Source organism: Periplaneta americana, chromosome 3, assembly GCF_040183065.1.
Source record: "Periplaneta americana isolate PAMFEO1 chromosome 3, P.americana_PAMFEO1_priV1, whole genome shotgun sequence".
Taxonomy (NCBI): domain Eukaryota; kingdom Metazoa; phylum Arthropoda; class Insecta; order Blattodea; family Blattidae; genus Periplaneta; species Periplaneta americana.
In genome coordinates, this window is record NC_091119.1 from 208,004,593 (window position 1) to 208,023,530 (window position 18,938).

The 18,938-nt window shown below is 35.6% G+C and overlaps 1 protein-coding gene across 1 annotated transcript in view; it reads left to right on the forward strand.

Moving 5' to 3' along the window:
• Positions 1-18,938, forward strand: part of LOC138696984 (transcription factor Sox-19b-like) — a 182,211-nt gene that overhangs the window by 81,363 nt on the left and 81,910 nt on the right. Inside the window, exon 3 of the mRNA XM_069822554.1 lies at positions 7,418-7,612. Coding sequence (XP_069678655.1) covers positions 7,418-7,612 — 195 coding nt within the window. The remainder of the gene's footprint in view (positions 1-7,417; positions 7,613-18,938) is intronic.

Sequence of the window (18,938 nt, forward strand, 5' to 3'; positions counted from 1 at the left end):
ACGATCTTCCGGTAAAAAGTGTAATATATGCAACCACGTGAAAATATTTGAGAAATATGCACTAACCCCTGAATATGCATTTATATGCACTGTAAAACTTCCCCCGTTGCCCATAGAATGAAACATATTCCTCTCATACATGCATATATTTATCCTTCAAGGAATAAAACACGCAAATATGCGAAAATCCGCCCTCTAGTCACAAGTGGATGCCAACATCAGAAACAAAAATTTACCACGTAACATTATTTATTTCGGCGAAAAAAATATATTCCGAAAACTTTTTGAAACAAGTATACACAGTATCTACTTCATCACTGTAGATGATTAATTGTAGGTCTGTGTGTTTTAATGCTTTTTTTTTTAAGAATAACTTAAAAACGATGCTGCATTCTGAGGAAATAACAAATACGTATAGCCACTTCCGATGAAAAAGAAGTTATTTCAGCTTGTGCTAAAGGAATTTTGTAGGATCCATTAATATCCAAGCCTATTGTCTCTAATGTTGAAAACACTCAAAGGAAACGGAACGTGTATGATTCAGGGGCAAATCGCAATATAGCGAACGTAGAAGCTCCGTCCACGACCCCTTCCACTTTTCCCCTACTAGCTCACCAGACACACTACCTGATTGGCTAGTGTTGTGTCGAATACACATTTCATGTGGGTGGGGATAACTTCCCCTACTGGCGTTCGCTATATTGCGATTTATCCTGATTCAGACCTAAACGACATTTCATACAAGTTGAGAGGATGCGAAGGCATTTCTTTCCCCTGAGACCGTCAGTGTCAGACTGATAGCTGTTACCTCTTATACCTGCACCCCCCAAGCTATACACACTAGCAAATAAAATATTTTATGCTCGACCATGCCGAAATGTAGTAATTATACACCTGGTAGCAGTCCTTTAATGCATGTCATTAAAGTACACCTACTCATTAAAGTTCAGGTGTTTTCAGCCAATGACAACTCAGCTTACAGGTGTTCAGCCAATAACGAGTCAGCTTTGTACCGTTATAAAACCGCAAGTATCGATTATTCTCGGATATGCAATCGAAAGAGAATTAGCGAAAAGTTACGGAGGCTGGAAATCCAATACTGTCGCAGAAGTTATGTTCTGTTACTATAATAATTAGCGTTAATTGTAAATAATATTCAAATAAATTCAATTTGTCATCTCGTTTTTCAATGTCGAATTCTATAATCAAAGTTATACCAAGTTTAACGGATTACACAAGGTCAATGACATTATTGTTCCTCGGAAAAAGTCAATACTTTCGCGTCTGCGCACATCTCACAATTCACGACCTAGAACAAGGTCACTTCCGATCTTGTCAGATACAAATAAAATGTATACATCTGAATACTGTAATTTCAAGTTAGAAATATGGTCGAGCATAAAAAGTCGTATGCATAATGTACTAAAATAAAGTACATAAGTGGATATAAAATACAGTGACACAGATGTTTGACAATTACATGTTAGAGTATATTTTTGTGTAGTTCTTACAACATTTTCAACTAATAATAAAATTAGTTACATTTAGGAATGTTAGTTTGAATTATGAAATCAAGGGGGAGCGACACAGTGCAGGCTGTTCCATGCTGTGTATGCTGTAGAGTAGCAACTAGCGGTGGAGAAAACATTTATCTTCTGTTGTCAGTAGCTTTTTAATGTGCCAGTTGATATAAACAGCAATAAAATTCAATATAAACGCTTAGTACGGACTTTCGAAATATAGAGTACCGGTAAACGCTTTCAGAAATAAAATTTGTCACTATGTAGAAAGTCAATTAGTCCAACGTTTGTGAGATGAATAGTAGCATCTTCTCCCTCACTGATGGTAGGGAGTGTGAGTAGAGAGGAAAGCCTATCAACCAAACTGAAATGCGGTTTAGGTCTACACACTGAACAAAATACATCCCCAAGCACCGGGGTTTTAGCTTAAAAAAAAATAAAATAAAATTAGGTTTTACAACTCTTGGTTTAGAATTTGTTGAGATTTTAAATATTCTATTCAGGAATTTATGTAGATTTTATGTTACTTAAGCTAGTATCGTGACAATACGACAGGAGGCAGGCAATCCTCTGGTAATGAAGTAGCTCTGAAGTCCGTAAAATTTTGCTCAGTGGTCTTTTCTTTCAAGCTTCAGGTTCGAGCATGAAATTTCTGAATCGGGAACCCACTGGTTAAAGACCTTCACGGAGGACCACTTTTTTTTTTTTCGTTGTTGGTAACGCTATAGCATCTATAGCGACAGTCCTGATGTATTTTTTTTTATATTTGTGATGATTGGTTAATTAATATTAACCCGGCACACTCACAATCACACTTACATTCATACAAATTCCCAGACTCTAGACACCCAGGAAATTCCTCTTCTTCAAGAAAAATTCACCGAGAGAGGACCACTGCTTTAAATTTTTCCGCACTGGAAAGTCTATCGACCTTAACGGATCTGACTTCGGGTTCAAAGACAAGCACGCCGTCATATGGACTTAAAATGCGTAGAGAATGAAAGAGGGGAAAAATATATAGGCTTACATGCAATAAAATACTTCTTATTTATTTTCCGCATGCTTAAAAAAATATAACTATCTGTAGAAAATATCTTGTCAGTTCCAGTCCAGGCTTGCAATAGACCACTTCTTGTTTAGGCATGAAGAAAACTGAATTACATCGTACGAATAGCAATGTTAAAGTCCGTATCACTAGTTCACTACTGAACGATAAGGAATCAAACTACTCGCACTTCAGGTACACAGAACACGTCTGACGTGCGCCTTTTATTTAAAAGTCGTTCGATGTTTCTACAGACTATCAGCATTGTTGCCGCATTGTGGAGTTTTCTATTTAGAGAACATCGCCTGCAATCAACGAGTTCCACAGTTACTTTAAAATCCATAGGTACTAATAATAAATCTGTAGCCGAAATTTTCTGGTAATTTTCGATTTTCCAAAAATAATTGGTCCTAACATATATAATTAACCACCCTGAAACCGAAAATCGCTTTTTTGACATTTTTGTTTGTATGTCTGTCTGTCTGTCTGGACGTTTGTTACCATTTTCACGCGATAATGGCTGAACGGATTTCGATGAAAATTAGAATATGAATTAAGTTCGCTGTAACTTAGATTTTAGGCTATATGGCATTCAAAATACATTATTTAAAAAGGGGGGTTATAAGGGGGCCTGAATTAAATAAATCAAAATTTCTCGATTATTGATTTTTGTGAAAAATGTTAGGCCCTACATAACAAAAGTCTCTTTAAAAATCATTTTCGATAAGTTTTATTCTTTGAAAAATTTTGATAGGACTGATATTTAATGAGATAAATGAGTTTAAAATTAAAATAACTGCCATCTACGGCAGTGTAATGAAATAAAAAACAAATGACTTCGTCTATAAGGGGCCTTGGACAACAACAATCGAAAGCTATGAAACATAGCCTACAGAGAATGTTTCTGTGTTTGTATGATGTACTATCGGAAGCTAAATTAACAGATTTGTATAATTAATTATTATTTCACCATTAGAACGTGTAGTTTCTCTATAATGTTATAGGCCTAATGTTATTACAGTACACATTTATTCATTCCATGGCAATGATACATAAGAGATCGTGAATTCTTGCATTTTCGAAAGAAAGAAATATAATTACATATCACTATATATGCTGTATCACTGTTTAAGTTATTTGAAGGGTTCAGAACCATAGTGGGCCAAGCGCCATTTACTGAAGACGTAGAAAACAATGGTTAAATTTAAGTTATTACCATAAATCAATGGAAACATATAGCAAGTAATATAAAGCATACACATTAAAACTAAATAATATGTCAATCTTCATTAAACTATGGTTACATGTAATAACAATTAAGAAACATGTTAAAGGAATTGTCATTGCACCAAAAGAGTGCTCTCTGGACCAAAATGATCGCATTTTAATTATTTAAATACAATTTAAATTAAGTGACATATTAAACGACTTATCCTTCTGTCAAACACGAATGTTTCCTGGATCAAACATCCTATTTTAATTATGTAATTACTTTATATTTATTTCTAACGGGTGCAGCGGAGCGCACGGGTACGGCTAGTATATAAAATACAGATGTATACGTTACATATACGGAATTAGGCCTTTTAAGATTCTGACATGCAAAATAGGCAATTTTAGGTCCTAACCTACGAATCAGATCTTTTTTACGTGCTATAAAATGCACTAATAAAACGAAAAAGAAAAGCGATATCGATGGCTGAAGACCAGACTGTTCTAAGTGCAACTTTTTATAAGAAAAATCTGTTTCATTGTGTTCCAGTTCTTGTCTGCATATATGAATCGAACAAAACTGTAAATATTCTTCTAAATAAGGTTGCTATGAAGCTATTCCAAATTGTTTCATGAAGCTTTGAATGTCAGGAGCTTAAAATAGCTCTGCTGAAAAAAAAATAGCAAAATGGACTTGGAACAGTCTGGTTCTGGGCATCGATATTTCGAGGGTAACGAGATAGCAATGTAAGAATCCGGGGCTTGCACACCACACCACCCACAGCGCGTGAAGCAATTGTTCAAGGATATTTACAAAATAGACCCGCGGTTGTACTCAGAAGTCGAGGTAAGAGATTTTGTAGTCTAAAGGCATGCACGAAAACCACTTGACCGTGAAGAATGATAATTTTTAAATGCTAACCAACACACGAACGTTAATTTGTATAAACACATTTAAAAATAATGCCTGAAAGTTATCAATTATTTCGAAACCAAGTCTAGCGTGGCTTAAGTCTAATGGAATAAATTCATTCAATATCACAGATACGACAGAAGTCGCAAAAAATGCATAGGAACGTGTTTATGTTCTCACAACTTATTGTAAAACAACTGCTTGTGCGGATCACCATGGCAACCAAGTGATAACACGCATTAAAGATTTCTTGCTCCTCGTGACGTTATTATATTCATTACTTCTTCAACCCGAGCGTTATATCCAATTAAATCCGTACAATGATATCTAATTAAAGGCAATGGAGGAATCCGTCTGGATTTCACACGTTTCTTCAGTTCTCCACTCTTTCACAAAATTAAGCGGAGTCAGTACTGCATTTCGGAGTAGCCTATAATGGAGGAAAACAACTGTGATTAATCCCTTGAGTTACAAATCGGCTGTGTTATGTGAAGAGTGGTCTAACATCCCGCACAAAAAAGAGTGGTAGAGAGTGGGGGAAGATGAGTTAACAGCGTGTAATGCAGTCTCAGATGTGATTGGTGGTTGCAGTACAAAATATGAGAGGGCAAGACTGGATACACAAATTATTTCTATTTAGACAAATCAATATGCTACATCGTTAACAATAATGTAGAGGTGCCTTCAATTGAATTTGTTGAAGTTACAAATTATATACATACATTTTTAAAAGATACAGTTTGCGTGCAAATCTAGTCTTTCAGGTGAAGCTCCCTGTAAAGCAGATTTGAATAATTTCAAGGGAAAAATTGTTCCGGGGCCGGGTATCGATCCCGGGACCTCTGGTTGAACGTACCAGCGCTCTACCACTGAGCTACCCGGGAACTCCACGTGGAGTTCCCGTGGAGTTCCCGGGTAGCTCAGTAGTAGAGCACTGGTACGTTCAACCAGAGGTCCCGGGATCGATACCCGGCCCCGGAACAATTTTTCCCTTGAAATTATTCATATAGTTTGCGTGTTTGGGGGAGTTAAGTGATAGCATATAATTAAGACTATTACAAATAGAAAATTTAAAAAATAATCTAGCTTAGAAAAGAAAACAAAATATTTGTACACGAAAAAGTTAATTAATGGACAGTTCCAATTTTAAAATATTTAATAAATCTGGATTTATTTTAATAAATTGATTCCACAATCTTGGTCCATTACGTGAACAATGAATTTCCTCAGATTTTCTATTGTATTTTGGTCTAAGTAAAAGATGTAATAGATTTCGCATAGAATCATGAAATGTTTCTACTCTGTCTTTGTACTTACAACGGGTATTATGAAAAAATTTCAAATGAATGAAATATTGTAAATTTCTTCAATGCTATGAAAATAACATAACATAACCATAAAACTAAACAAAACACTATGACTAACCAAACTTTATCACAGATGTTCAAAATGAGTTCCACTGACAGCCAAACAGTATCCCAGTCTATCATGAAAACAGTTCACATAGATATGAGATGGAACAGATCAGTCATTTTATAACTGTGAGGAAGGCAATGGACTGTTTTCACGATAGACTGGGATATTTTTTGGCTGTGAAAGGTTCTCATTTTAAGAATCTGTGATAAAGTTTGGTTAGTTATAGTGTTTTGTTTAATTTTATGGCGTAATCAACATACTTATTTGTCTCAAGTTTTAAGTCCACGAAACATGTTTAATAAATTTTTAGAAGACAAGAGACGGGTGAATGGTAAAGTTTATACGTTTCATACGTAAAATTTAATGGAGATTGGATTATGTAGATTTTAATATAGAGCGCCATTTTAAAAAATCAGTTTACTGTCACACTCTGTATGTCTGAATAACTGTTTTCGAACACTGACATAATCATAATATTGTATGGTTTATCTCCAACAGTTTTCGTAAAACTTTTTTTTTGTAAAATTAAAATTTAAGACGTTATTAACAATATTCCATACTTATTGCTACCCTATATATATATATATATATATATATATATATATATATATATATTGTATACATTTTAGTTTATTATATTATATTATATTTTATAGGTCTATTGTTCATAGTAGTTAGTTCTGGTTGAGTGAAAAAGAAGGCATGAAGACCTCAATTCTACCAAATGAATGAATGAATGAAATAATTTAAATAAAGAAGTATATAAATAAAATAAATAATTTAAATAAATAAATAAAATAAATAATTTAAATAAAGAAAATAAATAAAATAAGTAATTTAAATAAATAAATAAGTAATTTAAATAAGTAAATAAATAAAATAAGCAATTTAAATGAGCAAATAAAATAAGTAATTTAAATAAATAAAATAAGCAATTTAAATAAATAAATAAAATAAGCAATTTAAATAAGTGAATAAAATAAGTCATTTAAATAAATAAATGAAATAAGTAATTTAAATAAATTAATTGATTAAATAAATAAATAAATAAATAAAATAAATAATTTAAATAAATAAAATAAATAATTTAATTAAATAAATAAAATGAATAATTTAAATAAATAAATAAATAAAATAAATAAAACAAATAATTTAAATAAATGAAATAAATAATTAAAACAAATAATTTAAATAAATAAATAAAATTAATCATTTAAATAAATAAATAAGACAACTGAATAGTTACGAAAGCATGAAGGGCATTGGAAAGCTGAATACTGGCCATAGGTAACCTAGAGTTCCCACCTGCAGGTGCGGAATGGAAGCTGTTGACGGAAGATGAGAAGCGGCCCTTCATCGACGAGGCCAAGCGGCTGCGGGCCATGCACATGAAGGAGCACCCCGACTACAAGTACCGGCCGCGCAGGAAGCCCAAGACGCTGCGCAAGGAGGGCTACCCCTACTCCATACCGTACCCCTCGGTGCCCATGGACGCGCTCCGGGCAGGTCAGTGTGCACACTACTCAACTTACAAGTTTAACACCGCAGGGCTGGTCAATGACGTGTCAATGATCATCTGCATGCATTAAGTAGGTTAAAATATACATTTCATTAAGCTTACCTCAATGTCCGTGATGAAGTCTAGATTGGAATTATATGGCAAGCATGCTACAAAAATACCTAATGTACAGTGCGTACATTTTATCTTTCCCCGCTCTCGGATAGAGCGGACGCAGCGGTGAACAGAGCAGCCCTAACGTGCGAGTGAAGGAAGATAAAATGTATGTTTGCATTGTATAAAAGTCTAAGTATGTATGTGTGTATGTTTTCTAAATAAATGTATGCGCTTTAACCGATATTTTACAAATTTTGCACGCTTAGCCTTCATAACCAGGAGGAAAACAAAGTCTACATTGAAAATAGAAACACATAATTAGGATGTTAAATTATATACAGGACTTTCATTTCAAAACTTCCCAGTCTAAATAACTAGTTATTTAAATTGAATTCAACTTAAACAAAAAACACGTCAATTTACATATTGAGGGGGAAGTCTGAAACCAGGCTTAATTGCATTTCAGATTTCACCCCCACCCTCAGCTACCCCCAATTTGAAATTTCAAACGGAACCCCTATATTTTTATACTTCAATATGAAAGAGCATTCAATTGTTTATACACCTCATTCATTTGTTTTCGCATCTTTTCTTTTCTATCGTCGCCAGGCAACTTGTATTTTTGTTAATTATCAGTTTATTATAGGATGAAAACACAGCTTATTTTGTGTAATTTACTAAATTTAATCAATAAGGATGATTTATGAACTCTCTTGAAGGATATACACCTTTTTAAAATAATTTAATACACAAACACAACTATTACATGAAATGCTCAATAAGTTTTTGTAGCTTTATTCTCTTCAGCTCTAATCAACAGTAACAACAATCCAGGTTGCCAGGCGACGACAGAAAACAAATGAATGAGGTGTATAAACAATTGATTGCTCTTTCATATATAAGTATAAAAATATAAGGGTGCCATTTCAGTAGCAGTGGGGGTTGCGAGTGGGGGGTGAAATCTAAAAATGCAATGAAGCCTGGTTTCAGACTTCGCCCTCAATATTTAAACTGAGATGTTTTATGTTTAAATTGAATTCAATTTAAATAAATAGTTATTTAGACTGGGAAGTTTTGAAATGAAAGCTCTCTATATAAAAATAAATACGATGAAATGTGCATCTGTATTATTAAAATAGCCTCTTCTACAGTCAATTGTTTATTTGCGCTATGTTCAACATCGACTTCCATGGGGCAGTGGAAAAAATAACACAGAATTAAAGTACGTTTTTGCACGATCGTGTTTTTTGTTTTATTTACTGCTATTGTTGGTAGGCCTTGAAAGTTAGAATTCCCACACAGAAACTTGTTGCTAGGGAAACCATTCTTCATAACATAAAACTATACTGAAATAGACCCATTACAGCGCACTTATTGTTACTTAGTTACCATTACAGTGCAGTTTTGCGGAGGCTTTGGAATAACATTGCTCTAAATTTTCAATGCAAAATATATTGTATTTGCAACAGATAGTGAGCAGGCTGTGCTTTAACAACTAAATTCTTGAATTCTTTGAAACCAAAGCGATTCGCTTTGAGGAAACTACTAAGCCACCTAAAGCGGATAACAATTGTAGGCCTATATATTCACTCCAACAGTCCCTTTTTTCAAAGTACATATTATCATCAGTAATATTACAGTCACAGATTTATTCATAGGAGCATGAGGAACTATATCAAATACTTTTGTGAAATGGCGGGAAAAATATAAACTTCCTAAAGGAGTACGGGTAGAGGATGAAATCGTGATGTCATAACATTTTCCGTTTCAATAGTTAGAAATCACTTAGGGTGCTATTCATAGACATTTCGCAGCACGCGCTACGAGCGTACTAAGCTAGCCCCGGCTATCCACTGGTTACTAGTACAGAATTCAAATCATATCCTATCGCTAACACTGGTTTATGATTACGAAAAACGCTGATCATTCACCGGAAGCCCGCGCTAAAAATGTCTATGAATACGGCTCCTAGGGCCTTTATAGTGTTCCTAGTGTTTACATATCGTAAATGTAGAAAAAGTTGTGATGCTTATATTCAAAACTACAATTCGTTTTATTTTATTACTTTAAAAACAACTTATAGGCCTATGGTATTTTAGTTGGTTATTTAACGACGCTGTATAAACTACTAGGTTATTTAGCGTTGATGAGACTGGTGATAGCGAAATGGTATTTGGCGAGATGAGGCCGAGGGTTCGCCATAGATTACATGACATTCACCTTACAGTTGGAGAAAATCTCGGGAAAAACCCAACCAGGTAATCAGCCCAAGCGGGGATCGAACCCGCGCCCGAGCGCAACTTCAGACCGGCAGGCAAGCGCCTTGACCGACTGAGCCACGCCGGTGGCTACTTATATGGTGTCCATACATTTTTCAAATAACATAAAACATGGAACTATTTCTAATGTTATTTTTTTTATATCCGAAACCCATTCTTCCTGAAAAAGATGTTATAAAAGCGATCATTCTCTTCCGTGTACAGCGGAAAAAATTGTAAACTATTCTGTGCCTTTTGACAAACACATAAGTACATCTGTGTAACAATCAGTTTGCTTAAAAGTAGGAGCAAAATAGAAAACTCAGACAACGCCGGTACTTTAAGCTAGTTTCACAGGGATAGAATAACTTAATTTTAGTAACAATTTAATAAGAAGTCCCTAGTTCTAATCAGGAACATAAGGCGACGACGAACTTCAGATCAGTTTTATGCCTATGTTACCATGCCAACCATAAATTATTAAGTTCTCTTGCTTTACAAATTGTCAAAGCCTGCTAATACCTTAACATGGCCCACAGATTAAGTTATTTTTCAATTATTGTTTTTATACATAGGTTTCTTATAGTAATTTAAAATCCCTATCATAGCCTACGCCCAGAAAACACACATGAATTAAAATTTAATACCCAACACTTGGAAATCGGTTTTAAACGTGTTAATTTTTTACACGTAAACATGTAGGCCTGCAAACGTCATAAGTAGAATATCTCTAAACATTTTTAATTCTGCGCTTTCCGAAATAATAGCCAATATTAATAAAAACTTCAGAGGCAGGAATTACATTATCTAAAAATGTACAGATACGTGGTGGTACTGTACCCTCAGTTCCTGCCAGCATTCTAACAATAATAAATAATTAATATAATTTGTTGGGGGACACGTGCGCAACTGTTACAGACTGATGCAATATGGTGTACATCCTTATTTAAAGTGATTATATAAGCTTATACAGAACGCAATTCATAAAATTGAATTATATAGTAACTATTTGAACAAGCACAATGCTGTCGGGAGCGTGACAGAACACATTGCATTAACTGTGTTCAACATGACGGACCGATGCTACAAAACTGTTAGCCGGCCTATTGCTATTGACATCGTTCAAGTAACAGTAAAGCTTCACAGTTGGCAGAAACGAGTACAGTTTTATTATGGTGCAAATGAAGTGTGTGGAATGCGTCTTGCAGGTCGAGGCACAGCTAGACTGATGTGTCAGCGATTAGGTTTAGTAGAGGAGGCAAGACTTGTCACCAAGGGTATGGAGTAGAGTTGGGTCGATTCGTGAACGAATCGTTCATTCGAACGACTAATAATAAAGAATCGTAAGAATCGATTCGTGGTATCAACGAATCGTCGTTCAAAAAAATCGTAACGAATCGTCGTTCAAAAGAATAGTAACGAATTGACATGGTATCGTAACCCACGATTCTATTTACTTGTTTGATGTAACCTGTCAACGAACATTTCCGACCCGTGCCGAATGCTCCCGAGCGAGAGTGAAATCAAAATACTGCATTTGTTAAGTATGGAAAATAATGAACACAAACCTGAAATTTGCATAGTTAAATAGAGATGTAATGCAAAAAATGTACTTCATAATAAGGTTCAGTTGATAAATTATAATTTAGAAACATTATCTTGGGTAATTTTGTAGACTAATGGAGGTCATGCTGAATGGTTCCAGCCAATGAGAAAGAGACAATCCAATGTCTCGCCTCCTATGCCATCTATGAGAGAGATGTAGAACGTTTTTGTTCTACGCGTGGTTTGCAAAGGAAAGTGTCCTGTGAGTCGTTCGTTGACGATTCAAAAGAATAGTTGGAATCGCAGACTGAGAAGAATCGTGAACTCGTTGACGATTCGAGAGAATAGTTGGAATCGCAGACTGAGAAGAATCGTGAACTCGTTGACGATTCAAAAGAATAGTTGGAATCGCAGACTGAGAAGAATCGTGAACTCGACGATTCAAAAGAATAGTTGGAATCGCAGACTGAGAAGAATCGTGAACTCGTTGACGATTCAAAAGAATAGTTGGAATCGCAGACTGAGAAGAATCGTGAACTCGTTGACGATTCGAGAGAATAGTTGGAATCGCAGACTGAGAAGAATCGTGAACTCGTTGACGATTCAAAAGAATAGTTGGAATCGCAGACTTAGAAGAATCGTGAACTCGTTGACGATTCAAAAGAATAGTTGGAATCGCAGACTGAGAAGAATCGTGAACTCTTTGACGATTCAAAAGAATAGTTGGAATCGCAGACTTAGAAGAATCGTGAACTCGTTGACGATTCAAAAGAATAGTTGGAATCGCAGACTGAGAAGAATCGTGAACTCGTTGACGATTCAAAAGAATAGTTGGAATCGCAGACTGAGAAGAATCGTGAACTCGTTGACGTTTCAAAAGAATAGTTGGAATCGCAGACTGAGAAGAATCGTGAACTCGTTGACGATTCGAGAGAATAGTTGGAATCGCAGACTGAGAAGAATCGTGAACTCGTTGACGATTCAAAAGAATAGTTGGAATCGCAGACTGAGAAGAATCGTGAACTCTTTGACGATTCAAAAGAATAGTTGGAATCGCAGACTGAGAAGAATCGTGAACTCGTTGACGTTTCAAAAGAATAGTTGGAATCGCAGACTGAGAAGAATCGTGAACTCTTTGACGATTCAAAAGAATAGTTGGAATCGCAGACTTAGAAGAATCGTGAACTCGTTGATGATTCAAAAGAATAGTTGGAATCGCAGACTGAGAAGAATCGTGAACTCGTTGACATTTCAAAAGAATAGTTGGAATCGCAGACTGAGAAGAATCGTGAACTCGTTGACGATTCAAAAGAATAGTTGGAATCGCAGACTTAGAAGAATCGTGAACTCGTTGACGATTCGAGAGAATAGTTGGAATCGCAGACTGAGAAGAATCGTGAACTCGTTGACGATTCGAGAGAATAGTTGGAATCGCAGACTGAGAAGAATCGTGAACTCGTTGACGATTCAAAAGAATAGTTGGAATCGCAGACTTAGAAGAATCGTGAACTCGTTGACGATTCAAAAGAATAGTTGGAATCGCAGACTGAGAAGAATCGTGAACTCTTTGACGATTCAAAAGAATAGTTGGAATCGCAGACTTAGAAGAATCGTGAACTCGTTGACGATTCAAAAGAATAGTTGGAATCGCAGACTGAGAAGAATCGTGAACTCGTTGACGATTCAAAAGAATAGTTGGAATCGCAGGCTTAGAAGAATCGTGAACTCGTTGACGATTCAAAAGAATAGTTGGAATCGCAGACTGAGAAGAATCGTGAACTCGTTGACGATTCAAAAGAATAGTTGGAATCGCAGACTTAGAAGAATCGTGAACTCGTTGACGTTTCAAAAGAATAGTTGGAATCGCAGACTGAGAAGAATCGTGAACTCGTTGACGATTCAAAAGAATAGTTGGAATCGCAGACTGAGAAGAATCGTGAACTCGTTGACGTTTCAAAAGAATAGTTGGAATCGCAGACTGAGAAGAATCGTGAACTCGTTGACGATTCAAAAGAATAGTTGGAATCGCAGACTGAGAAGAATCGTGAACTCGTTGACGATTCGAGAGAATAGTTGGAATCGCAGACTGAGAAGAATCGTGAACTCGTTGACGATTCGAGAGAATAGTTGGAATCGCAGACTGAGAAGAATCGTGAACTCGTTGACGATTCAAAAGAATAGTTGGAATCGCAGACTTAGAAGAATCGTGAACTCGTTGACGATTCAAAAGAATAGTTGGAATCGCAGACTGAGAAGAATCGTGAACTCTTTGACGATTCAAAAGAATAGTTGGAATCGCAGACTTAGAAGAATCGTGAACTCGTTGACGATTCAAAAGAATAGTTGGAATCGCAGACTGAGAAGAATCGTGAACTCTTTGACGATTCAAAAGAATAGTTGGAATCGCAGACTTAGAAGAATCGTGAACTCGTTGACGATTCAAAAGAATAGTTGGAATCGCAGACTGAGAAGAATCGTGAACTCGTTGACGATTCAAAAGAATAGTTGGAATCGCAGACTGAGAAGAATCGTGAACTCTTTGACGATTCAAAAGAATAGTTGGAATCGCAGACTGAGAAGAATCGTGAACTCTTTGACGATTCAAAAGAATAGTTGGAATCGCAGACTGAGAAGAATCGTGAACTCGTTGACGATTCGAAAGAATAGTTGGAATCGCAGACTGAGAAGAATCGTGAACTCGTTGACGATTCGAAAGAATAGTTGGAATCGCAGACTGAGAAGAATCGTGAACTCTTTGACGATTCAAAAGAATAGTTGGAATCGCAGACTGAGAAGAATCGTGAACTCTTTGACGATTCAAAAGAATAGTTGGAATCGCAGACTGAGAAGAATCGTGAACTCTTTGACGATTCAAAAGAATAGTTGGAATCGCAGACTGAGAAGAATCGTGAACTCTTTGACGATTCAAAAGAATAGTTGGAATCGCAGACTGAGAAGAATCGTGAACTCGTTGACGATTCAAAAGAATAGTTGGAATCGCAGACTGAGAAGAACCGTGAACGAATCGTTAGAATCGATTCGTAATGTATGATTGAATCGTTGGAATCGACTTCTGAAAAAGAATCGTGTTGCCCAACTCTAGTATGGAGGAGGAAGATAGGTTTTAGTCTGATATGGAAACATTCTCACGAATGCGCCTAGCGGTCGGACTAGGAACTAAATCCTGATTGGCCCGCAGCGGAAAGCCCTGCTATTGCATGTATACTGGCTAGACATGGTCCCACATCACTTCATTCCCTGAAGAAGATGGCAGAGCTAGCCGTCGAAAGCTTGGAAGCAAATCTCCAACTCACCTGGCTGAGAACCCGAGAAGAGTTATTCAACATCAAACGCCGGGAAAGCCTCAAGTCATACATTGCATTAATATTGTTTTCACATAATGGGTCGTCACATTTGTAAAACAAAATAGTTACACACGAAATAGTGATTTTTAAATAGAAAATTAACCATATTGTGCATCTCGAAAACCTGAACCGATGGAACATTTTGCTTGTTATTTTTTAATTCAGGAGGTCGAAATTAGTAAGAATTTGTTAGTTTTATGTCTGGCGCAAAATGACTATTGACCAGTGTTATCGGAAGAAAAATAGAGTAAATAAGATAAACTTGCAAATTATAACTGAGGCAGTAGAGCAAGTGGACAGTTTCAATTACTTGGATTGTACTATAAGCAGTAACATGAGCTACTGCCAGGAAGTCAAAAGGAGGATAGCAATGGCCAAGGAAGCTTTTAATAGGAAAGGAGCATCTTCTGAGAAGCTCTGGAAAAATAACTAAGCAAGAGATTAGTGAAGTGCTTTGTATGGAATGTGGTAATATATGGGGCAAAAACATGGACATTACGACGAAGTGAAGAGAAACGTCTAGAAGCATTTGAAATGTGGATATGTATGTATGTATGTATGTATTTATTTACACTGCAAGTGGGCAAGCACCCGGTGGCAGTGGTATACACAATATAAACAATACACAATAAAATTACAATACATGATACAATTATCTACACAATACAATGAGAATACACAATACAATTTAACACAATAATTACAATTAATAATAAAACATAAAATAACCTAATTTTACAGTACAACCTACATATCTATAGGCCCTACATAAGTTTCAATAGTCTTTCACTTTAATCTCATCTCACTCACTGTAGTGGCACTATGACGCATTTCACTGACACTTTAGCACACATTTCACTGACACTATAGAACACATTTCATTCACGCTATAAATTATCACTGATCGGAACTATTCACTGCACTGCAAAACCATAACTTCACTGACTCACCTCGCTTCACTGATACAACAGTTCAAATAAGACAAATAATTACATCCTTATGCATACTTATAAACAGAACTACATTTAAACTAAACATTTCTAGTCTAAGGCCCTCTTACACGCTATTTTTAAATAATTTACAATTCAAACCAAGGAAGTAAACTCGTCAGGCTAAATAAGATACATGTCACCTTAAAAAGTAAATGTTAAATGTCACCTTAATTTTAATTTGCCCTTTATACACAACTTTTTAAGTTATTCTTGAATTTCCTTAAGGAAGGACAGTCCTCAAAGACCGCTGCAGGTAGGTCAATCCAATCATTTATAGTTCTATTTAAAAATGAGGATTTACCTACATCATATGGAGAAGGATGGAGCGTGTGAAGTGGACAGACAGAATAAGAAATGAAGCTGTGTTGGAAAGAGTGGGTGAAGAAAGAATGATGCTGAAACTGATCAGGAAGAGGGAAAAATAAATTGGATGCGTAACTGGCTAAGAAAGATGCACTGGAAGAGATGGTGAACGGGAGGAAAATTCGGGAGCAGAAGATATCAGATTGTACACGACGTTAAGATATATGGGTCAGATGTGAAGACCGAAAGGAAGACCGTAACATTCTTCGCTGAGAACGTAGCTGTGCCCTTTAGGGAAGACAGTTTTCTACAGTGGGAGAGTTCTTATAAGAAACCATGCAACGGACTAAATTTAACTGATAGCTAATTTATATTCAAAGGGATTAGGCAGCAGAGGATGCCAGACAAGAAAGACACTGCCCTCACACCTGCGCATGTATCGGGTTCATCTCGGCCGGCTTGATAAGCTGGGGGGGGGGGAGATAGCTATATCTGGTAGGAAAAGACTTGGCTCTTGATACGCTGCTAACTCCTGTTATATATATGTATATATTATATATGTGTGTGTGTGTGTGTGTGTGTGTGTGTGTGTCGGCATTCCCGACACGTGTTTGGAATTCCTTGGCCCTGGGATCACGACATCCTATTTATACTGCAGAATACCGCACTGCAGCATGATAGGCCCGTGTAAGCATTCGAATACAAGGCATTTCATGACGCGTGTTCGCTGTAAATATATCTGTGGCCTGGAGGAAAAAGGTCTTAAGTCAATTTTTTGTGAAAATGAGATTTTTTATATATTCTGAAAGAGGAAAGAATTCTCTACAATCTGGTAAAACGGCTAAAGTCAAATAAGACTCCTGACTGGATTTATAGAGCGTTACCAAATGTCCTAAGTACTTTTTGAATCGAGCACACACAGAATAAAGGACTTAAGAATATTTAATACTTTATTCCTTATAGACCATCACATGTTTACTTTCCATGCTTCCCTATTAATAAGGTCTAACTTGTATTTTAGCCATTTTATCACATACTGATGCCCTTTCCTTTTAAAACTTCAAGCACCAGGGTAAACAGTCCTATAATTGTTCAAGACCCATTTTGCATTCCTAATAATTTACATTTGTCATTTATTTTGACATTAAAAAGGTCTTATGGTTAATAGTCCCTTCTACTCAGTTTGGCTTCTAGTCTGAAAAGGGCTTAAGTGCGGCTATTTTTGGAAATAATCAAGAAAATTGTTAAATGAGCAACATTACCTATTTTAGACTAAATATAAACAAATAATATCCAGGAAAAATCTCTTAATTGAAAAACTCTATAATTGACACCAATTTCAATCTTTCTACTGCTTTCCTGAAAAGTATAAAATTTTTACTTAAGATCTTTTTCCTCCCGGCCACAGATATTATACAATGTTGTCTCAAGTAGGGGAGAGTTGGGTAGTATCGGACATCGGGTAATATCGGACAGTGCGTTTCTTTCATCTACCACCATATGGTAGTACCTGAATGACATGATTACGTTTCTCTATGCGACATCACAGAAACGTAACCATGTCAATCAGGTACTATCTTCTTGTGGTAGATGAAAGAAACTCACTGTCCGATATTACCCGATGTCCGATACTACCCGACTCTCCCCTACAGGTTCGAGGTCGTGCTGATGTCACTTCATGTCAGTCCCTCCACGGCTCAAAATATTCCTCACAAATCATCGGGTAGAGATCCCCCGAAAAAATCCTAAACAGAGGTAAAGTACGAAAAAGTGAAATTTTGTCATTTTCGGTAAAAAAAAAAAAAAAAAAAAAAAAAAAACATTTTCCGTTTTTATGATAAAAGTTATTTAAAGTCTAAAATAGTCCCTCCAACAATTTCCTTGCCCACGAAACTGTTCAATCACTTGTTAGAGATTTAAGAAACTGTACGTGTTTACTTGCACCTATATAGTTCGAAACTTTTGTACTCGTTCTTCTCGGCTTTGGACTTTTGTTCATTTTCCTTCACTAAAAATGCTACTCTTCCTACAAATGTAGTAGGGTACTGGACGCATGATTTTTTGTGGATGTTGTTTAATGCATACTTAATAACATTTGCTATCAAGACTCCCTTTAGATTTTATATTTATTACATCTGTGTGTGTTTGTGTATAATTGATTTTTAAGAGTTTTTATACTCGACTGCATTAAAAATTTCTTCTTACTTTTTCGAAGAAATTTTGTTTCTGAGAATTTGACAGAGTTTTGGACAAAATTTCGACAACAATTTTCAAATTTATGAAAGAGTAGAGATTTTTCAAAATGCCATTCAAATGTACAAAAGTGTTAATAATTCGTACATTTCTTAACCAATGTATAAAAGTTTTTACAGAGATTATTTATATGCAGCCTGATAAATGTACAGATTTCAGTGCTCTAGTTTGCACAGTTAGGGCCTATACAATTCAAATTTAACTTCGGTGAGGTGTTATTATATTTCTTACTTACTTTTAGTTTTTTTATTGACGAATTACATGGCGACAGTTATAGGCCTAAAATAGAAACATACAACTCGTTAGTAACAAAAATGAAACAAATGAAAACATAAAAGTGAGATATCGCTTAGAAGCATCAGAAATTTGATAAACATATAATAAATTATAGAATCTAAAGTAGGAGAAGATTAAGTTATCCCTAAAAAAAAATGGATAAATATGATGAAAAACCAGTATTTTTAACAATCTCATTAAAATACTTTTTGATATGTGAAAAAT